This window comes from Nomascus leucogenys, chromosome 14 (assembly GCF_006542625.1).
Source record: "Nomascus leucogenys isolate Asia chromosome 14, Asia_NLE_v1, whole genome shotgun sequence".
NCBI lineage: Eukaryota > Metazoa > Chordata > Mammalia > Primates > Hylobatidae > Nomascus > Nomascus leucogenys.
The window spans coordinates 37,284,486-37,308,639 of record NC_044394.1 but is presented as its reverse complement, the minus strand read 5'-3'; the positions used below and the strand labels follow the sequence as shown (position 1 = coordinate 37,308,639).

Here is a 24,154-nt window from a genome sequence, read left to right as displayed (position 1 = left end):
TACAGACTCTCTGATTTACACATTAATGACTGTAAACTTGATTATTTTTACTGGACTAAATACCTGCTGTGATAACAAGGTTAAATTTCATTAGGAGGATGTATAGGAACCTTTAATATCTTGAGAAACACCTGGCTTTTAAGTTAAAACTGGAAACAGAAGTTTGTGTGAGTGTATAGTTTTATACCTAGCAATAAGAGAACACATGTCCATCTGATTTGAGGAAGATTTTATAAGTTTCAAATGGGTCTCTAGCCTTGAGCCATTTTTGCTGTCATTTTTTATTAACTTTGTACTCTTTTTCTTCTTATAGAAAGGCTGCTTTTGGTAATATTGTTTCTTAGGAATATGATGCCATTCAAAAGGTTATTATAAATGGTTTCTTAATATTGTGTGTCTCAGTCCCTTAAAAGGACTCATAAAATGTCAGACAAAATGAGCAATAACTAGTCTGAACCTGAGGTAACAGTAGCTGTCTTTCAGCTTTGTAATAATCAGCTCCAGTGACAATCACAAAACAACAATTTAGTTTGCATTTCTTTTTGAAACAAACATCACTAGCTTCATTGGTGGATAAAGATAAGACATTTAAAAATCACATATGTAGACAGATGGTCCAAATTAGAAGTTTTAATAACTTCATTTTGATTAACTCTGATAGCCTACTCCTCAATTTTTGTGATACTTTTGTACTAGTCTTTTAATTTATTTTCATAAACTAGATCTTAATTTACAATGTTTGGTCTTTCATAGATTGGGTACATTGCAATTTTTGCTATTCTTTTTTCTATGGCACTTTTTACGGAACAGGTAATAGAGATGTTCTCTGTATTCTCTGACACACTTCTTAGCTCTCTACTATGGTTCATCAAAACTCAATTTTTGTAAGAAATTGGGATAAACTTTTTAATTCATTGTTATAAGCTAGATTATGGTTCTTTCATTTGGTCTTTCATAGATTGACTAAATGGCAATTATATATCCATTTTCCTATGACACTTCTTAAAGGAATAGGTAGTAGAGACATGATCTATCTCCCTGTAATGATACTGATCATACCTGTCTAGTGTGGTCCATAAAAATATACCTTCTATGTTAGCAGAAGTTATTGATAAAGAAACATTAGATTATGGAAGGAAGAAAGAAACTCATTTAAAAAATATCTGTTCTGTGCTAGTTACAGTGCTAGGCAGTTGTACATGAAGTGAAGTGAATGATTTTAATTTTAAACTTTTGAATCTTTAACAAAAACCCTCAATGTGGGCAAAGCTAGGCTTTAGATCCTTAATTTTTTGCCATTTTTTGTTGTTATATGTAGAATTTCTGGGGAATGTATCAAGCATAGCATAGTAACATATTGTTTTCTTGTTAATATTTCTATTATGTATTGATTGGGTCTCTTGATAGCTTTTCTTAAAATACTCTTGGAGTGTGAACATAGATTTTCATTTTTATAACTTTTCTACTTATGTTTATAAACTACAATGTTATTCATATTATTTTTCTAGATTTGCTTTGTTACCAGTAGCTTATACTACCGGTATAATATGAATGGATCATAATCAAAATTTTTTTATATGGAGTTTTTGTCTATGATAAGTTGTCTTATATGCGTTTGAATCACCCATCCTTCATCTCATTAGCAACCTACGTAGCCAATGACTTCTATCCACAACATTACTGAAATCCTAAGACTATGCCCCATTGTCAAGGTAATTTACAGGATAGGAGACATTATGTCCTGGCTTTCCTAGTAAACCACACTAAAGGTACATGTTTCCTCTGCTAAAAATTGGCTTCCTTCATCATTCTCCCCTCTTTGGAGGGCAGCTTGGAGTACTACCCTTCACTTTGATGTGGTCTTTGAATTTCTTCTTTTCATTGAACTTCTTACAGAAGGCTTTATTTGAAACAGAATGTTTAAATCCAAATGTGGCTTTCTAACACATCTTTTTTTTTTCCATTCAATGCCATGTCAACTAAGTTACATCAGATCTGTTATATCATTTTTTTTTGGTGCAAACATATGAGGAGAAAAAAAGAGAGTAAGTAGACATGGGGAGATAATTTTAGTGACCCACTGTGCATGCTCACAACAACCTTTTAGATTCCCCTTAGTTTTGCTAGGCGAAAACTGATTTTCAGGTAGACGCTACCTCACAGAGGATCACTTGGAGCCAAATAAATTACCAGATAGACCTGCATATCCTGTTCATTACCAAAATTTAAAACATTACTCTTTTAACAAAAAATACTTTTTTTTTCCTTGGAATATGTTCTTAATTTAAGTATTTTGAATACTCAGTACATAGTACTGAATGTTTTGCATTTTGATAACGTTTCAGAAATTCAGAACACTTCGTAATACTTTGTTGAAGATGGTAGAAGGAAATAAAATAAATTAATTTTTCGCTTTGAACTAGTTATTTCAACTCAAATATGCATATTAATTATTAAAGAGTTACTAAGTTTGTGTCAACTGTCTTATCAGAAAGTGTTGTGGTTTTAAAAAGTTTATCTCTTTTTTCATTTTTGAAGCAAGATAAATGTTATATTCTACTTTTTTTGCACTGAATTTATATTGTTTCAAGTGTCAAAATAATAAATATATGGAATTTAGGGCTAAATCTATTTTAAGAGGCTCAAATTTTTTATTTTTTAAGTGAGTAAAATGACACAAGATTACACAAATAGTTGCATTTAGAACAAATTAGGTATCATGACTCTTTTCTGGTGTTTTTTTCTTCTTGGCCTCACTGCCTTTTGTTTCTTCATAGTAATTCTTCTAATTTTTTGCTTTCCTATGAAGAAATCTATCAAGTAAGTGCAATTAACCCATGTTGGTGTGAGTGTATATATGTCTATGTAAAGGAAAAAGGTAATATTTAAAAAAAGCTGAGAATTACTCAAATTCACTAGAGAATTCTGTAAAAATTTCATTATTGCTTCACACAAATTGTAATGTCCTCTATGTGTCCATCATTAAAATGAGTTCTAATAGTACAAATACCTCCTCATCCACCAATGAAATATATATTTAATTATAATCTGGAGTCAAACCTTTCAATTTTCAAAGGGCTAAGGATATCAATTATAATTTAAAAAATTAAAATTATTAATTGATATTTTTCCAGCATGGTCAAGCTGTAATTGTACAGTTCAGTAGTGTTAAGTATATTCACAATGTTGTACAGCCAATCTCTAGAACTTTTTAATATTGCAAAATTGAAACTGTGTACTCACTGAACGTTAATGCCCCATATTCCCTTGATCCCAGCCCTAGCAACCACCATTCTACTTTCTATTTCTATTAGTCTGACTACTTGAGATATCCCATTTTTAAAAAAAATTTTATGACTAGCTTACTTAGCATAATGTCCTTAAGGTTCATACATGCTGTAAAATGTGACAGAATTTTCTTATTTCAGACCACATAATATTTCATTGTATGTATATGCCACATTTTCTTTATCCATTCATCCTTTGATGAATGTTTGGGTTACTTTCACCTCTTGGCTGTTGTTAATAATGCTGCAACGGACATGTGCTTGCAGGTATTTCTTTGATTTCGTGCTTTAAATTCTTTGGATATTTAACTAGAAATAGGATTTCTGGATAATGTTTTAATTTCATTTTAAATATTTTCGAGGAACCTCAATACTGTTTTCTGTAGTGGAAAATATTATACATTTCCACCAACAATGCACAAGGTGTCCAATTTATCCACACCATTGCTAAAACTTGTCATTTTATTTGTTTTTAATAGTGACCATCCTAATGGGTATGAGGATATCTCCTTGTGGTTTTAACTTGCATTCTCTAATGATTGGTGATGTTGACATCTGTTCATATTTTTGTTGGACATTTGTATGTATTCTTTCAAGAAATGTCTATTCAACTATTTTGCCCATTAAAAAGATTGGGTTAGTTGCTTTGTTGTTGTTGTTGCATTTAAGGAATTCTTCATATAATATAGGTATTAATCCCTTATTAGATGCACGATTAGTGAATATTTTCTCCCACTTTCTAGGCTGCCTTTTTACTCTGTTGATGATTCTCTTTGACGCCCAATGATTATAATTTTATTTATTTGTTTATTTTTTATCAACAAAACCAACACAATTCTTTTACATATGTATTTTTTTGTTAAAGATAAGGTAGCCCTAACATATTATTATCATCATCACTTTAAAAAATAATTTCTAATTTTATTTTAGTTTCATGTGGCCATGTGCAGGTTTGTTACATGTGTGATGCTAAGGTTTGAGATGTGAATGATCCTGTCACTCAGATAGTGAGCATAGTATCCAACAGTTAGTTTTTCAACCCTTTTCTTTCCTTTCTCTCCCCCTTTATTAGTCAGTCCCCAGTGTCTATTGTTGCCATCTTTATGTCCATGATTACCCAATGCTTAGTTCCGACTTATAAGTGAGAACATGCAGTATTTGATTTTCCATTCCTGCATTAGTTTGCTTAGGATAGTGGTCTCTAGCTGCATCCATGCTGCTGCAAAGGACATGATTTCATTACTTTTTATGGCTACATAGTATTCCATGATGTATATGTACCACATTTTTTTTTATCCAATCCACCATTGATGGGCACCTGGGTTGATTCCACATCTTTGCTATTGTGAATAGTACTGCAGTGAACATGTGAGTTCATATGTATTTTTGGTAGAATGATTTGTTTTCTTTTGGATATATACCCAATAATGGGATTGCTAGGTCAAATGGTAGTTCTGTTTTAAGTTATTTGAGAAATCTCCAAACTGCTTTCCACAGTGGCTGAATTAATTTACATTCCCACCGACAATGTATAAGCATTCCCTTTTCTCTGCAGCTTCACCAGCATCTGTTGTTTTTTGACTTTTTAATAGTAGCCATTCTGACTGTTGTGAGATGGTACCTCGTTGTGGTTTTGATTTGCATTTCCCTGATGATTAGTGATGGTGAGCATTTTTTCGTATTTTTGTTTGTTGATGTATATTTTCTTTTTTTTCTTTTTTTATTTTTTTGAGACGGAGTCTTGCTCTGCCACCAGGCTAGAGTGCAGTGGCGTGATCTCAGCTCACTGCAACCTCCGCCTCCCAGGTTCAAATCATTCTCCTGCCTCAGCCTTCCAAGTAGCTGGGATTACAGGCATGTGCCACCACGCCCAGCTAATTTTTGTATTTTTTTTATAGAGACTGGGTTTCACCATGTTGACCAGGATGGTCTTGATCTCTTGACCTTGTGATCTGCCCACCTCGGCCTCCCAAAGTGCTGGTATTACAGGCTTGAGCCACTGCGCCTGGCCAAGGTTGCGGTATGTCTTTTTTTGAGAAGTGCTTGTTCATGTCTTTTGCCAACTTTTTAATGGGATTATTTGCTTTTGCTTGTTGAATTGTTCAAGTTCCTTATAGATTCTGGATATCAGCTACAGAGTTTGCAAATATTTTCTCTCATTCTGTATGTAGGTTGTCTGTTTTCTCTGTTGATAGTTTGTTTTATTGTGTAGCTCTTTAGTTTAATTAGGTCCTATTTATCAATTTTTGTTTTAGTTGCAATTGCTTTTGTAGACTTAGACATAAATTATTTCCCAAGGCTGATGTCTAGAATGACATTTCCTAGGTTTTCTTCTAGCATTTTAATAGTTTGAGGTTTTCCATTGAAATCTTTAATCCATCATAGTTAATTTTTGTATATATGAAAGATAGGAGTCCAGCTTCATTCTTTGGTATATACCTACACAGTTATCCCAGCATCATTTATTGAATTAGGAACTCCTTTTCCCATTGCTTATTTTTGTCGACTGTGTTGAAGATCAGATGGTTGTAGGTGTGTGGTTTTTTTCTGGGTTCTCTATTGTGTTGTTTGGTCTGTATGTCAGTTGAATTGGTACCAATGGTTGTTCTTTGTACATTTTGTAGAATTTGGGTATGAATACATCTAGTCCAGGGCTTTTTTTAGGTTGGTAGGTTTTTTTCATTACTTATACAATTTTGGAACTTGATATTGGTCTAGCAGGGTTTCACTATCTTCCTGATTTAATCTTTAGAGGTTGTGTTACCCAGAAATTTATTCATTTCATCTAGATTTTCCACTTTGTGTGCATAGTGGTGTTCATACTAGGCCCTGAAGGATCTTTTATATTTCTGTGGTATCTCTTGTAATATCACCTTTGTCATTTCTTTTTTTTTTTTGCACTCAGTTGCCCAGGCTGGAGTGCAATGGCATGATCTCAGATCACTGCAACCTCTGCCTCCTGGGTTCAAGTGATTCTCCTGCCTCAGCCTCCCTAGTAGCTAGAACTACAGGTGTGTGCCACCATGCCTGGCAAATTTTGTATTTTTAGTAGAGATGGGGTTTCACCATGTTGGCCAGGCTGGTCTCGAACTCCTGACCTCAGGTGATCCACCTGCCTTGGCCTCCCAAAATGCTGGGATTACAGGCATGAGCCACTGCGCCTGGCCACCTTTGTCATTTCTGATAGTGCTATTTTGGATTTTCTCTCTTTTTTATTTGTTAATCTAGCTCATAATCTATCAATCTAGTTTTTTCTTTAGAACAACCCACTTTAAATTTCACTGATCTTTTGTATGCATTTTTGCATCTCAATATTGTTCAATTCTTCTCTGATGGTTTTTTCTTCTAGTAGTTTTGGGGTTGATTTGTTCTTGTTTTTCTCATTTCTCTAGGTTTGATGTTAGATCATTAATTTGAGATCTTTCTAACTTTTTTAGGTAGATGTTTAGGGCTATAAACTTTCCTCTTAACCCTGCTTTTGTTGCATCCCAGATATTTTGGTATGTTGTGTCTCTGTTTTCATTTATTTCAAAGAATATTTTGATTTCTGTCTTAGTTTGTTGTTTACTCAAAAGTTATTCAGGAACAAGTTGTTTAATTTCTGTGTAATTGTGTGGTTTGGGGAGATCTTCTTGGTATTGATTTCTGTTTTTATTCCACTGTGCTCTGAGAATGTGGTTGGTGTGATTTCAATTTTTTTTTCTTTTAATTTGAGACTTTCCTTATGGCCAACAATGTGATCGATCTTGGAGTATGTTCCTCGTATAAATGAGAAGAATGTATATTCGTGGTTGATGGGTGAAGTGTTCTGTAGATGTCTGTTAGGTCCAATTGGTCCACTGTTGAATGTAGGTCCAGAATGTCTGTTAGTTTTCTGCCTCTGTGATCTGTCTGTTACCAGTGGGGTACTGAAGTCCTCCACTATTTTTGTGTGGTTGTCTGAGTCTTTTCTTAGGTCAAGAAGAACTTGTTTTATGAATCTGTGTTCTCCAATGTTAGGTGCATACATATTTATGATAGTTAAGTTTTCTTGTTGAATTGAACTTTTCATCATTATATAATGCCCTACTTTGTCCTTTTTTATAGTTGTTGGCTTAAAGTATGATTTATCGGATATAAGAATGGTAACCTGTGCTTTTTTTTTTGTTTTGTTTTCTATTTGTGCCTATGAGTAGGCCCAAATCCCTTGAGCCTATGGGTGTCATTACATGTGAGATGGGTCTCTTAAAGATAGGATGGAAGGGCCTGTTTTCTTTTTTTTTTAACCCAACTTGCATATCAGTGCCTTTTAAGTAGGGAATTTAGACTTTATATTCAAGGTTAATATTGAAATTGTTAGCTGGTTGCTTTGTAGTTTCTATTGTTATTGCTTTATAGGGTCTTGTGGGCTATGTACTTAAGTATGCTTTTGTGGTAACAGGTATTGTTGTTTTGTTTCCATGTTTAGAACTCCCTTAAGGGGCCGGGTGTGGGTGGTTCATGCCTGTAATCCCAGCACTTTGGGAGGCCAAGGGAGGCAGATCACTTGAGGTCAGGAGTTTGAGGCCAGCCTGGACAACATGGTGAAACCCCATCTCTATTAAAAACACAAAAAATTAGCTAGGTATGGTAGCATGTGCCTGTAGTCCCAGCAACTCAGGAGGCTGAGGCAAGAGAATAGCTTGAACCCAGGAGGTGGCAGTTGCAGTGAGCTGAGATCATGCCACTGCACTCCAGCCTGGGTGACAGAGTAAGACTCCATCAAAAAAAACAAAAACAAAAACAAAAAATAACAGAGAACTCCCTTAAGGATCTTTTTAAAGGTAGGCCTAGTGGTTAACAAATTCCCTTAGTGCTTGCGTGTTTGGACAAGATTTTATTTTTCCTTTGCTTATGAAGTTTAATTGGCTGGATATCAAATTCTTGGTTCGAGTTTCTTTTCTGTAACAATACTGAAAATATTTTCCTAATCTCTCCTGTCTTGTAAAATTTCTACTGAGAAGTTCACTGTTAGCCTCATGGGTATCCTTTTGTATGTGATATGACCTTTTTCTCTAGCTACCGTCAAGATTTTTCTTTTAGAGTTGACCTTGGATAGTGTGTTGACTATATGCCTTGATGATGTTCATATTGTGTAGTATCTTGCTGGTGTTCTTTGGATTTTTAATATCTGTATGTTTACCTCTGCAGTGAGATTAGGGAGGTTACCTATAATTATTCCCTGAAATATGTTTCCCAGGTTGTTGACTTTTTCTTCTTCACTCTTAGGAATGCCAGTAATTCATAGGTTTGGTTGTTTTACATAATCTCATAGTTCTTGAAGACTTTGTTCATTTTTAAAAATTATTTTTTCTTTATTTTTGTCTGACTGGGTTAGGGTTAAAGACTGGTCTTTAAGGTCTGAAATTCTTTCTTCCACTTTCTCCAGCCTATTGCTAAAACTTTCTATTGTATTTTGAAATTCCCTAAGTGAGTTTGTCAATTCCAGAAGCTCTAATTAATTTCTTTTAATGTATTTATCTTTCTCTTCATTTCCTTGATTAATTTAGAAGTTTATTTGTGTTGATTTTCAACCTTTTCTTAGATGTCATTGAGCTTCTTTGCAATCCATTTTGAATTCTTTATTTGTTAAAGAAGAGATCGGCCTGGCCAACTGGGGGACCTGTAGATGGGACTGCTGGGTCTGACCCCTCCCATCTTACCCATCACTCTCCAACCCTAAATTTTAAATTTCCATTTTGGTTAGGAACCATTGCTGGAGAGCCTGTGTGATCCTATGGTGGTGTCACTACATTCAGATTTTTCATGGTGCCAGAATATTTGTACTGTTTCCTTCTCAGCTGGAGACATTGAGACTTCTAATTTCTGTAATTCTTTGCTTGAACCTGGGAGGTGGAGGTTGCAGTGAGCCAAGATCGTGGCATTCCACTCCAGCCTGGGCAACAAGAGCGAAACTCCATCTCAAAAAAAAAAAAAAAAATCTGTAATTCTTTTCTATTTTGGAGACAAGGACTCACTTCATCACCCAGGCTGGAGTGTAGTGATCTCAGCTTACTGCAACCTCTGCCTCCTGAAATTAAGTAATCCTCCCACCCCAGTCTCCAGAATAGCTGGGATCACAGCCACAGGTGCCCAGCTTTTTTTTTTTCTTTATGGTTAGAGATGGAGTTTCTCCATGTTGCCCAAGCTGGTCTGGAACTCCTGAGCTCAAGCAATCAGCCCACCTTGGCCTCCCAAAGTGCTGGGATTACAGCCAGGCATAAGCCACTGCTCCTGGCCTGTAATCATTTTTGTGTGGATAGAATTTTTAAATTTTTATTTTTTGCCCATATATATATATATATTTCCGCTTCTCTTTCACCCTCCCTACGGCCTATAACTACAGAGAATGTTGGGCAGGGTCTTTTGGCTTTTCTTCTATGGCCTATGAACTTCTGTCCGCAGATTTTATATTGAGTTTGTGATTGAACTTGCAAGCCAGTATGGTGCATATGGGTCAGTGCTGATTGTGCCCAATGTGGTTGGGTATATATCTGACCCTTGTTTATTGGGAGAAGCTCTCTGTTGCCTCAGGCAATGGTCTGATCTGTGGTGTGCACCCTGGTCTCAGCTCCCAGCTTTGCCCTGGGGGTTAGGGGAGTGATGGGTAAGATGGGAGGGGTCAGACCCAGCAGCCCCACCTACAGGTCCGCCAGTGGAAGGCACAAGCACTAGTGCTGAAGGAGCCAGTGGGGGGCCACCAAGTGCCCAGAGGTATGCCTAGGTGTAGAGCTGGGAAATCTTGGTCCCAAGTTCTCTGCCTTGGCCAGCAGGGGTGGGGTGCGGGAGGTGGAGGCAGCCCAAACTCCTTGTCCAGGAGATGAGTGCTCGAGGAACTTGGAGATCTGCTTGGGCCTGGGGTAACTATTAGAACTTTAAAGATGGTATAGTGACCACCTTCCTCAATTTAAATAAAAAAGGTCCTAAGTATAATAACCTTATTGATGGAAATCCTTTGGGTCATGATGAAGGTGTAAGAAAACTATTTGTCTATTTATTTGTTTTAAAATATGACATGAAACACACATGCATGAGTTCACATAAACACATTCCTATGGACAATAACATACAAATAACTTTTGAGATTCTCTTAAGATGGTCTTTTTCCTTCATTTTAAATCACTTTTTTGTTTTGTTTTCATTTTGTTTGTTTGAGTTTGATACTGGAGTGGGTTGCCAAAGAAAGATGGAGTCCAGAGCCAGTCCTGATAAGTGTGAAAAAACCCTGGTTTGAAACTACAGCTTTTTACAGTTAATTTTGTTTGGTGAGACTTGAAGTGGCATCTTTGGATTCTTCCTATCTTGATTTTGACATTTATTTTCATGGTTATCCTTTGGGCTTCAGACACTAAACAAGGGATCACAATTCCACTTTACTGTATTGTTGGTGGGATGTTATTGTAGCTTTGGTTTCTCTTAGCCTGGGGAGTTGACTGGTTTATTCAACTGTATGATCTCATGGAACAGAAGTAAGAGTTAGGAGGAATGAAAAGAGAAGGTGGGAGAGTCAGTACAATGGTACAATGCTGGGGCAGTCTGGTTCCTTAATCCATGGGACTCTCTGAGAGGACTTTTGGAACTGACTATGGAAGGAACAAAGCAAAGAAACATTTCTGTCAGCTCCTTTTCAAGGGTTGTTTTACTTCCAGATTGTGCTGCAGGAGTGCTAAGTATTTCTTGTGGGGTTCCACATTCTGGTATTAGAAAAGTCCTAAGTCAGGCAGCAAGAAGTGTACTGTAAGTATCCAAGTATCCAAGTATCCAAGTAACCTGATGTCAGGTTATATTATGTGATGCTTCCGGGCCTGTTCAGAACTGGTTGCTGATGGTAGCTGGAATAAGAGGTGAAACAGAGGATTTAGCACTAATGGTGTCCATTACAGAAACATAATACTTGAAATGTATGTAAATGCAAAATTTGTTATACAGTGATATTAGATGTCATTAATTATTATGTATAGAAATATTGCTGGGTTTCAGATGTTTCCATAGTAGATAGTGAAACAAGATTCCTGGCCAGGTGTGGTGGCTCACGCCTGTAATCCCAGCACTTTGGGAGGCCGAGGTGGGTGGATCGTTTGAGGTCAGGAGTTCGACACCAGCCTGGCCAACATGGTGAAACCACGTCTCTACTAAAAATACAAAAACAGAGCCGGGTGTGGTGGCACGTGCCTGTAATCCTAGTTACTTGGGAGGCTGATGCATGAGAATCGCTTGAACCCAGGAGGCAGAGGTTGCAGTGAGCCGATATCGTGCCACTGCACTCCAGCCTGGGTGACAGTGAGACCCTGTCTCCAAAAAAAAAAAAAAATTCTTGTGTCTTTTTCAGAGGCAAGATAGGTAAAGCTTGTTTTGTTTTTTTGTTGTTGTTTGTTTGTTTGTTTTAATTCAAGAGACTTCACATGTATTTTCTCATTTAAGCCTTGTGGCAGCTTTGAGGTAGGTTTGATTGATCTTTTTTTATATATATATATAGATAAGGATATTGCACAGAGAAGTAACCTGCCCAATTAATAAGTTGCAGAGTAAGACCTATCTTTCTCCAAGAAGCTTTGTTTCTCCTGTTATTGAAGCCTATATTATTATATTAGGCCTCCAAGGCCTCTAAGGCCTAAATCTTTTCAACTAGTTTCTTATTCTAAAGGTCATTTGTATGTATGCCTCTAATCCACTAGAGGTCAGTATTTGGTTGAGAAAGTCAGGAGCCTTTAGCTTTTGATTCTTATTATTTGTAACTCTGAGTCTTATTGCTAGGTAGCCCTGGAAGCTGCATTCCACAATAAATGTTTATTTAATGGCATGTGTAAGATGCCTAATAGACACACTTTGACAGTTTTAGAAATGTTAATATTGAATTAGTTTGACAGTCCAGGTTAGATCATGCTTGTGGGTTCTCCTCTAACTTCTAATGGGTAGAAGAGCACTCAAGTCAAGTCTTTTATAAATTTTTATTGGGCCAAATCTCATTTTCACATGAATTCCCTTTTGTTACCTGTTGCCTTTATATAATAAATATCTAAATTTACTATGTGTATGCCACTTTCTGGACTTGGGGCAGTCTAAGAATGGTAAAGTGTTTATCTTATCCTGAAAGAGTTATATACACTGAGGTGCTTTACTGTCATTTTCACCTGGATACCCAACAGGTTTAAGGAACTCATCTTTTTTTATCCTGCGTTCAACTTACTATTTTCAAGGTTCCTATTGCTTGGAATGGCCCCACTGTTTAGTCATCAGGGCCAGAATACTTGAAGTTATTCTTATTTCCTTCTTCTCTTCCATGTACCACATTTAAGTCAGTTAATTCTGTTGCTTTTGCTTCTTATAATCTGTTGCTACCTTTATTCAAGTTCTCATAATGTTATTTGGACTGTTTTAGTGATCTGTATTAGATTTCCTATTTCCAGTCTTTGTCTTCTCTCAGTTGACCACTCCTCGACTCCTGGAGGGTTTGTCTGAATTGTAAAGCTGATCCATTATTCCCCTGCTTACATTCTTTTATTGTTTCTCTAACATTGAAACTGCTTTATATAGCATCTTTAATTTTATCTTCTGTTATTCCTTTATAACCTATACTCTAATTATACAAAGTTACTTGCCGTTTCCTGAGTGGATAATATTTTTTTCATACATAGTCCTTCTCATGCTGCTTCATTCTTCTGGAATGGTTACTTTCCATTTATCTCTGAAAAATCACATTTATGTTTTATCATATTTATCCTTTATTTGTTGATTTGCTTCCTGTGATAGTATGATGTGAGATTCAGGGGTCAGGGTCTCCATCTTATTTCTTTGTATCACCAGTGTGCAACACAACGCTTGGTACCATGTAGACATTTAACATGTGTTTGACTGAAGGTAGGAGTACAGAGAGAAAGCATCATGAGTTAGAGCAGTGAGAAATGGCTTTCTAAAGGAAGAAGAATTTTACTTGGGTTTTGTAGGAAGGGTTAGATTGAGGCAAGGAAAGGTAATCAGGTAAAGAAATGGCATAACTAAGGATATAGAAGTGGACATTTACCCAGCGTATTAGGAGGTAGAGCCTCATCCAATTGGAAGATTCATCTTGGAGGGTATTGGGTAAGTACATTGGAAAATTAGGTTTAGCTTCCATTATGGTGGAATCTAAGTGATAGATTATGAAGTTTAGACTTGTTTAAATCCCTCTCCCCACCCCACCCCCAATTTCCCTTATATCTAATTGACATGATGAACAAATGTGGTTTAAGAAGAGCCTGGCTGTATTAGGTAGGGGGATTGTAATGGGAAGGTGATGAGTTCCATTTTAGGTATGATGGAAATGAGGCGATGGTGGAACACACATTAGTAATAGGAAACAGGACCTGTGCTACTGGATTTTGGGAGAGTAGAAAGAGTGATTTGAGAGATAAGGGTTTGAGGAATAAACCTTGCTCAATTTCTCTATATTAGGAAATCAGAGAAGAATATATATGAAGTACTCTTGAGAAAGAGGTGGTTAAGTGTGTAAAAATTACTTACAAGTAGAATGAACAACTAAGAAAATGTAAACACCTAGATGCTTTCTAAGATCTAGCTGCTGTTTGTATTCCTTGTACCCCTCTCCCTCTACTCCAACCCAGTCAGCAGAAGTCAGTCAGCTGCTTCTTTGCCACATTATTATAATGATTGTCTCTGAAGGGATAGAATCAATGATCTTGATGGAACAACATAGCATGTTAGAAAAGATCTCTGAAGGGCTTTTTCTTTGTTTGATTTTCATTGACTTCAATGTCACATTTTCATTTTAATATATATTATATGTATGTATATATTTATATCAGTATTTACTCTTCACCACCTCCTGCCAGTACCATAACACATTTTGAATAGATGATAACTTTCATTTGTTCATCACTGACAGTATTTTATTGATTGTGAAGGAAATATAATTAACTTGGGATTCAATAAAATACGACTTATGAAAGTGTTTGGTTTTGCTGTACTGAAAGAGGATAGAGTTAAGGGAACAAATGATCACTCTCTAGTTGAAAGCTTGCTTTTTTAAAATATGAAAGTTTTAAAGGAAGTTCTATCTTCCTTTGTGCTCTGGAGTCCGTGATCCCTTTTTGTATATTTTGCATTGGAAGTAAGTGGGGAAGAACATCTTACTTTTGAGAAAAATGGAATATTCTAATTAACTTGGTTTCTGAAAGACTTGGAGGATATTGTCTTATGTACAAACCTAAATTAAATGATTTGGGGTACTTCTCTATCTCAGTTTGTTACTTAAGCCATGTATTTATGTAAATCTAACCAAAATATCAATGGCTCATATGCAGAGAAACAAGTATGTCCATTGATTCAAATCTCTGGAATGTAGATTCTTTTCATTTTCTTGGCAGAAACTAGTTCACATAGTTGAAGTTTTTCTCTGCCTTGTTATAATTGTCTCATTTCACCATTCCTGGACTAACTTCTTATACTTTATATTTATTTTCATTTCATTAACCTTATACAGAAGATTTGGAGACTGATTTTTTCCCTGAACTAATTTCTATTTGCCACTGAGGAGAAATATCTTATATTGATTAAGAAATGTATACTTTCAGAGGTCACATTCTCAAGCTTTGTATCTTGGAGTAATACCAAATATTACATTAAAAGAAAGAAAGAAGGAAAGTTCCCTTGGGAAATGTTCTTGGAACATGCTGGGTTAAACCAAATTAAACAAGTTTCTTTAAAATAGGACTTCTCCCAGCTTTTATTCTGTTAGTGTGCATTGCATATCTATAAGAAGGCTTCATGGGATGCAGTGTTTCCTGTTGATATGACCACAACTCATTTTTGGGAAACATTTTGGTCATGCTTTGAGGGACTGTTGATGTAGTGGAAATGTCACTGATTTGAAATTTAGGAGACCATACTTTGAGCTTCTGATTTACCACTCACTTGCCTTGTGACTTCAAGCAAATCCTTTGTTTTCTAGCCTCAGTTTCCTGAGTGGCAATTAAGGTAACTTCTAGCTCTAATAATGTGTGGTTTAATGCTTCTGTTGTTGACTCTGGATAGTCCCACTTTCTACTTCTCTGTATCTATTGAAACCATGCCACCATATCAGTCTATTTTTTTTTTAAGCTGAAGGGATTATACTACCTTTTCTAGGGTTCAGAAAAAAAAAACCCTTTAAAACCCTGCTTTCCACAGATCACAGTCATGGAATCCTATTGTATTACTTAGTTCAAATCACTTTCTGAAGATAATTCATTCTCCTGAATATATTTCATTGGTCTCTTATATCCACATAACTGTTTTTAACAGTCTCTTAAGCCTAAATGTATTAAAATTAATTCTAAGCCCCCACCCTTTTTCCTCCAACCATTATGGTCTCAATATGGTATTTTCTTGTAAGAGATAAATGCTAGGCATTTGCACTAATCTCCTGGCCTGCTAAGGCAAAACTGGAGATTTCTTTTTGTTATAATTTAATGGATATATTTGAAAAGTCTTACGATAATATTGACTGATTATCTGTTTTCTGTGTTAACTTGGAAAATGAGTTAAAATACGATGGCTCCAGGGTTTAAAAGGTATACATTAATGTGTTTGGTTTTATATCTGATACTAAAACTTTATGTACTAAGGCCTTTTGTTGTAGTATTTTCATTAAAATATAAATTTGTTCAAAATTAGAAATTCGTTGAAAACTTAAGTTTTGTTTCTTTTCTTTTTTCTTTCTTTCTCTCTCCCTACCCCCACCTTTTTGGTGTGTTTGTGTGTGTTCTTCTCTATCCTAGGCCCAGCAGCAAAGAAACCTGGATAACATCGTCTTGCAACAACCCAGAATAGGTAGCAAGAGGAAATCTAAGAAAGATGCATATATAATCTTTGATACAGAGATAGAAAGCACTAGTCCCAAGTCTGAACAGGATTCAGGAATTCTGGATGTTGAAGATGAGGAAGATGATGAAGAGGTAAGTAACATTTGATGTGGGGAAGTGAGACTATTTTTAAGCTGAAATAGTACGGTTGAGGTGTGATGAAGAGTTTATCCATATAATGTAGTTTGTGTGATCTTCTGGATATCAAATACCATTTTGAATACAAATAAGGCTCAATTTAAGGAAATTGAAGATACACTAAGATAATTTAGATCCTGATTCTTTTTCGAGAATTTAAATTTTAAATTCACTCCTCTATTTTGAAAAGTTTCAGAGTTTTTAAATTCTGTACTGACTGGGAACTACATTAAAGGAAGAGTACAGTTTACCTACCTAGAGACAGGAGGTCTAGGCGACCTCGGCTGAAACTGCAGCAGTTACTCCAGACAAACAAAAAAATGTTACTTCAAAAGCTGAAGAGTGAACAAACAGATTCTTTACCTTGAGAAATGGCTCAGATGGAAAATATACAAAGATTCCAGAAAGTTGAGTGTGCATTTCTGGAGGAAATAAATATATGAGTGATTACAGGGTAACTGGGAATTTTGTGACATATTCATAACCTCATAGATTAGTTCTTTGTCACTGTCAGGGAAGAATAAGATTAAGTGCCTTAACTAGTACATATTTTTATATCTTTCTTTGTTGTTAGAAGTATGTTTAATGTATTTTTAAAAATAAAACTATATGACCATTGAGATTTCCTGTTAAAATGTTTTTTCTAAATATTTGTCATTTGCATTAACCGGATGTCTCTTTGTGAGTGTGGTGTTTAGGAGCATGAGCTTTAGAATCAGACTGACTGTATTCAAATTCTGGCTCTGCCATTTAAGTTTTAAAAATTATTAATAATCATATAATTTACTTTTAAAATGCCCACTGACGTGTAAGGAATCATTTACTCTTGTACTCAGTAGCCTTTTTTTTTTTGTAAGTGCTTGTTTCCTTTCTCCAGATAAAACTGGATTCACTATTTCTTCTCCATACTTGTCTCCTGTTACACCCTTACTACTCTCTTGCTTTTCTCTCTTCCCCAAAACTTGTCCTAATTTTGTAGTCTTGGATAAATTGTTTAATCGCTAAACTGAGTGTATTCACCTGTTAAGTAGAGGCAGTAGTCTCTACCCCATAGGATTTCACAAATCCCTGCTCCTTAAAGGGTGGTGAAAAAACATTGGTTCCTGTTCTATCTTCATTACTCTTCCTTGCTGACTTCTATTATGTATCTCTATTGTCATTATGCCTGCCTCTATCATTATTCCTCTTTGACTTCAAAAGTTGAATTGGCAATGTTTAAACTGTTTGAGCTGAAAAACAAATAAAGATGTTATTTTTATGTCTACAACCTTAGCATTTAAGTTTGATAGAACAGGAGCTATCATAAGAATGTAAACTACTACATGTTTTTTTTTTGTTTTTTTTGTTTTTGTTTTTTTTTTTTTTGAGGTGGAGTCTCACTCTGTCGCCCAGGCTGGAGTGCAGTGGTGTGATCTCAGCTCACTACAAGCTCCGCCTCCTGGGTTCATGCCATTCTCCTGCCTCAGCCTACCCAGAAACTGGGACTACAGGCGCCCGCCACCACGCCCGGCGAATTTTTTGTATGTTTTAGTAGAGATGGGGTTTCACCGTGTTAGCCAGAATGGTCTTGATCACCTGACTTTGTGATCCACCCGACTTGGACTCCTAAAGTGCTGGGATTATAGGTGTGAGCCACTGCACCCAGCCGTAAACTACTACATTCTTTTATATACATTTCATTATTGAGGGGACACACTTCTGCTATTTAAGTGAATAATTTTATTTATCATTTTTAAAGTTTATATTGTACTAGGATATGTTTATGATGTAAATGAAGTACATTAATAGTTAATAATGCTTGAAAGTTTCATCCTATCCCTATTGCACATGGATTGCAAGAACTCTTGATAGCTCTTAATAGAGCTAAGAAAAGTCTTTTGAGTGTTATCTATTGGGCCACTTTGAAGTAAAATGAACCAACTATTGGCCTAATGACTCATAGAGATAGAAGGAGATAGAGGGGACTTTATTCCCCTGAATGTTTTCTAGCATTCTCCCTTCTTGCCTGGAATGACTGGCTTGTTAGGATGTGGATCCACCCTGGAGGACAAACTTTCAGATATTAGATTCCATCACAGATGATCAGTCACAGTAGTAGCAAAATAAAGTATCAGTCTCAAGAAGGACCAACCAACTCCTTTAATCTACATTTTGAGTACCCATGAAGAAGATGGAATTCTGTCAGATACTGTGGCTTATGGGTTAGACATAGTCTGTGCCCTTGGATAATACAGTACCTGAAGAGATGGTTAGATGATAAGATGAAAAATAAAATATACACAGTTCTTATATATCATTGAAACCATGATATATAAAAGGAAACCATTCTTTATCATTGACCCATTGAAGATCCTCGGTAAGTTCCTTTTAATTTTTGTGCCATGCTCCTTCTTTGCCTTCTCCTGTGAGGTCCACAGAAGATGAGGAAAGTGAGACTAGTAAAATGTGTTGGAGGTTTCTCATAAAAGTAGTACTGTAAGAATGTACTTGGAAGTTAATATTTTTAAATGGTTCCATATCTCAAATCAAGCAATTCATATTAAAGATTTGCTGATTGAGCTCTTAAAACAAAAATTTGGCACTTCACTGTCATCTAATGGCATTCTATCTTAAAAAAATTCTACCTTATGTTTATTTACTTCTCAGTTTGAATCTTCTTCAAGTGCACATTCTTAATCTCAAACCTCATGTAGAGAATTATTTATTTAGATGTTTCCAAACTGGTTTCTTGGCATAGTTCTTGCATGGTGTGAATAAATTCTTCAGATAAGGTCTTTCGTGACCCACTGTGACGTTCTGACCTTCATTCTTGTCATTCTTCAACAGACCTCATTGAGAACTGCATAGGTTTTGGAATATTGTGACTTTTAATCTGTAAGCATGGTAACTGTGGCATAGAATCCCTGTATGGCAGTCATTCTTAATCTGTTTGGGGTCATGTATTACTTTGAAAGATTGATAAAAATATATGGAGTCATTTCCCAGTAAAATGTACATATATTCTGTCACAAAAAGTTTTGCATGAAATTTCAGGGGGTTTATGGAATTCATTTTACCCCTAGGACCCAACTTAAGAACTGTGTTGTCGAACAATGTTTCTTGAAATTTAATGTGCATAGGAATCACCTGGGAAGCGTATTAAAATGCAGATTGTGATTATACAGGTTGAGAATGAGTCTGAGTCTGCATTTTTTAACAAGGTCCCTGGTGAGGATGGAGCTCCTGGTCCCTGGAGCACACTTGGAGTTACAAGACGATATGGAAACATGACGAAGCTTTTTTAGTGTATAAATAAAACAAACAAATGAATGTTTGGGTCTATTGTTTTTTTAAATATGATTTAAACTTTTTTCTGGCAATAAATACAGTACTTAAAGAGAAAGTTAAGTTTGCTTTCTAAAATCTGTTGCTTATGTATTACCAGCATTTTAAATAACATTTTATAATTCTAGCTTAACAAGTTTAGGTACTTTCTTTACTCTCTGAAGAACTTTTTACCCTTTCCCGTGCTTTCAATGCAAATATACTTAATACATTTTTTTCATTGAATGACATTTTAAGGCTATTACTGTGTCTTTAGCTTAATGATACATAAGAGGAGATCATGGAATAAGGTGGGTAGGAAAAGCCAAATACCTAGAACATGACTCTACACATGGTAAATAGATAGTTAATACATTGTTAACCTGAAATAAAGTTTGTACTAGAAATGGGAAAAACTTAACAGCCTAGGGAACTGAGGATGAAGTCTCAAAAGTAAATTGTCATTTTGAATGAAAAAACAACTTACATGTTGAACCATCTGAAGGAATCAGTCTTTCTTTTTTTCTCTTCCCCACCCTCAGCTTATTGAAGTATAAGAGTCAGTCTTGGCCGGGCGCGGTGGCTCACGCTTGTAATCCCAGCACTTTGGGAGGCCGAGGCGGGCGGATAACGAGGTCAGGAGATCGAGACCACGGTGAAACCCCGTCTCTACTAAAAAATACAAAAAATTAGCCGGGCGTGATGGCGGGCGCCTGTAGTCCCAGCTACTCGGAGAGGCTGAGGCAGGAGAATGGAGTGAACCCGGGAGGCGGAGCTTGCAGTGAGCCGAGATTGTGCCACTGCACTCCAGCCTGGGCGACAGAGCGAGACTCCGTCTCAAAAAAAAAAAAAAAAAAAAGAGAGTCAGTCTCTTAATGATTGCTGAAGGGTGTTATAAAGAAACATATTTCTAGTAAAATTCTCCATTTTTATTTTATTATTGGCTAAGCTAATGAAAGAGTCACAAGATGAGGTTTTGTTTTAAAAAAAACTAATCATATATTAGGATTGGACTATATGAAACTGCTGATATTTAAACATTTCTGATCAACAACTTAATTCAATTGATTAAAAAAAAAAAAAAGAGGGAGTGATGAGGCTTCACTATGTTGTCCAGGCTGGTCTCAAACTCCTGAGCTTTCAAGTGATCCTCCTGCCTTGACTTCCCAAAGTGCTGGCATTACAGGCATGAGCCACCATGCCCAGCCAATTCAATTGATTTTTAATGGAAATATGATTTAGGAAATTGGGATTGAATATCACCCTGTTGGCATATGCAGGTGTTAATGTTCTTCTCTAAATATCTAGATAGAACTTAAAAATATTAGAAGTAGTTAACATTTTAGATTGAGAATGTATTTATGGATCTAGACTCATCAGGAATATCAATTTTGAGATATTTGAAGATAAAATGCAAGGAAGCCCTCAAGATGACATATTAGTTTTGAGAAGGAGGGTGATAATATCTACTGAGAATAGGCTTGTTGTGAGGATTGAATGAAATAATGTATATAATGCCTTTGTCACAGTCCTTGTACATACAGTGCTATCAGTATATAATAGTTACTATTGTGGCATTATGACCATGTGCTTTTTTGAATAAAGGTGAAATATAAATTGATCTAATTTTTGGCAATGTATATTTGCATGGACTGATGAACATTGTCTAGTATAAACAAAAAAAATCTGCTGAAATAAAGCAGTATTAAGAATAGTTTGAAAAAGCAGGGCCTATTTTTTCTACTTTGTTTCTAGGTTACTTCAGAGCTTCTGCATTCTTAGAATACTTCATTGATACCACATTTATGACATGTCACATATTCTAGTGTGTACCTCTCTTATTTACCAACTGTTAAGGAACAGTGGTAACCATGTCATCCACACCACTGGTCATAGAGTATGGGTCACATAAATATTTGTTGACCAAATGATTCATGTCAGATTTATCTCTCCAGATTTTGGTGTCTCTTTTGAAGTATAGAATCAACAGGAGGGAATTGTTAATTTAAATACAAATGCCATGTATAGAAAGCCTTCTGGGATGTCTTGATTATTGTTGTGCTGTAGTAATTTTGAAGTAATGAGATGTATTAATTTGCTAGGGCTACCATAACAAAATGCTGCAGAATGGGTGATTTAAACAAAAATCTGTTTTCTCACATTTCTGGAGGCTGGCTGTCCAAGATCAAGGTTCCACCAGGGTTAGTTTCTCCTAAGGCCTCTCTCTTTGGCTTGCAGATAGCTGCCTTCTAGCCGCATCCTCATACAGTTTTTTTCTTTGCTTACATCCTCTTTTTATAATGTGTGTCTTCCTCTTTTTATAAGGATACCAGTCCTATTGAATTAGAACCCCATTCTTATAATCTCATTTAATTTTAATTGCCTCTTTAAAGGCCCAGTCTCCAAATACAGTCACATTGGGACTAAGGACTTTGACATAGGAATTTGCGGGGGAGCACAATTATAGTCATAACACAATTTAGTCATAACACAGGGTGTTTGGAAAGTATACACAAAAGATTTATTTTAGAATGTACAAGCTTTTTTCTTTGTGGTATTGGGACAAATTATGTAATTTCTCTCAGCATCCCTTTTCTCACCTATGAAATAGTGACAATAATTATGTCAAATTGCTTGTAAAAAATAGTGGTTGTGATATTTGACCCAAATTTCAAAATATTGATTGTAAAACTTTCTATTGACAGGAAGGTAACAGAAAATGAGGATCATTCCTTGCTGAGTTAAAGGCTACTTTAGAAGTTTAGAGTTTAAACTTAAACTTAAATAAAGGCTGCCTTTAGAAGTTTAGAGTTTAAACCAGAGGTTGCAGATTGGCAACCTACGGGCCAGAAACAGCTTGCATACTGGTTGTTGGCCTACACAATGCTTAAAAATTTTTAAATTAGTCGCCAACTTCTACAAGTCAATTAGATTCACATAAAAATCTAGATTTCTAATTTAGTTTTTTTCTAAGCATGGTAGTAATAGACTGGCCTTGAGTAGCAGTGTTGCCATCAGGGATATGGTTTAAATGTGATGACAAAAATATAATACTGCTTATATTAGGTATCTATCCAAAAAATGGCAAAATAAAAAACAGACTGACAGGGCCACACTGATGTGAAATAAAAATGTTGTGCTTTGTAAAAATAAATAATAGTCCTTGATATTTCATATACAAAGTGTCTATTAAGAGAGTATGATTTAAAATTGCCAGCATCCATCACTTAATCCCAATACCCATTGATACCTATAGGCTTTGAATTTTAAACTTCTTAATGAAAGCTGGCCTATTAAGGACATATGCAGTCAAAAGAAAAGTAGGTGCCCATATATATAATGAAATACCAAAAGGACAATTTAGAAGGTTGAATGGAAACATTATGGCATGTTTTAGACATTCTGTTTTGGTTTTCTTATTCCCAGTCTTTGATCTTTTAGGTCTATCCATTGGTAAAGATGTATTATGACTCACATCAACTCAAGGTTTTTTTCTTTTTTTTTTTTTTTTTTTTGTGGTGATAGTGTAAATGCCCTGTTATTTTGAAATCATTTATCTCAATTATAAACTTCTACCTCTCTTTTCAGGTCTTGTAGAATTTCTCTTTTTAAATTTATTTATTTTTTTTATTATTATACTTTAGGTTTTAGGGTACATGTGCACAATGTGCAGGTTTGTTACATATGTATCCATGTGCCATGTTGGTTTGCTGCACCCATTAACTCGTCATTTAGCATTAGGTATATCTCCTAATGCTGTCCCTCCCCGCTCCCCCCAACCCACAACAGTCCCCGGAGTGTGATGTTCCCCTTCCTGTGTCCATGAGTTCTCATTGTTCAATTCCCACCTATGAGTGAGAACATGCGGTGTTTGGTTTTTTGTCCTTGCGATAGTTTACTGAGAATGATGTTTTCCAGTTTCATCCATGTCCCTACAAAGGACACGAACTCATCATTTTTTATGGCTGCATAGTATTCCATGGTGTATATGTGCCACATTTTCTTAATCCAGTCTATCGTTGTTGGACATTTGGGTTGGTTCCAAGTCTTTGCTATTGTGAATAGTGCTGCAATAAACATAACGTGTGCATGTGTCTTTATAGCAGCATGATTTATATTCCTTTGGGTATATACCCAGTAATGGGATGGCTGGGTCAAATGGTATTTCTAGTTCGAGATCCCTGAGGAATCGCCACACTGACTTCCACAATGGTTGAACTAGTTTACAGTCCCACCAACAATGTAAAAGTGTTCCTATTTCTCCACATCCTCTCCAGCACCTGTTGTTTCCTGACTTTTTAATGATGGCCGTTCTAACTGGTGTGAGATGGTATCTCATTGTGGTTTTGATTTGCATTTCTCTGATGGCCAGTGATGATGAGCATTTTTGCATGTGTTTTTTGGCTGCATAAATGTCTTCTTTTGAGAAGTGTCTGTTCATGTCCTTTGCCCACTTTTTGATGGGGTTGTTTGTTTTTTTCTTGTAAATTTGTTTGAGTTCATTGTAGATTCTGGATATTAGCCCTTTGTCAGATGAGTAGGTTGCAAAAATTTTCTCCCATTCTGTAG

General features: G+C 35.8%; 1 protein-coding gene across 6 annotated transcripts in view; it reads left to right on the top strand.

Annotated features, from left to right (window-relative positions):
- Positions 1-24,154, top strand: part of EXOC6B (exocyst complex component 6B) — a 652,095-nt gene that overhangs the window by 238,034 nt on the left and 389,907 nt on the right. For all 6 annotated transcript variants that reach the window (XM_030828178.1, XM_030828177.1, XM_030828176.1 and 3 more), the window contains exon 7: positions 16,061-16,237. In XM_030828178.1, the coding sequence (XP_030684038.1) occupies positions 16,061-16,237 (177 nt within the window). The remainder of the gene's footprint in view (positions 1-16,060; positions 16,238-24,154) is intronic.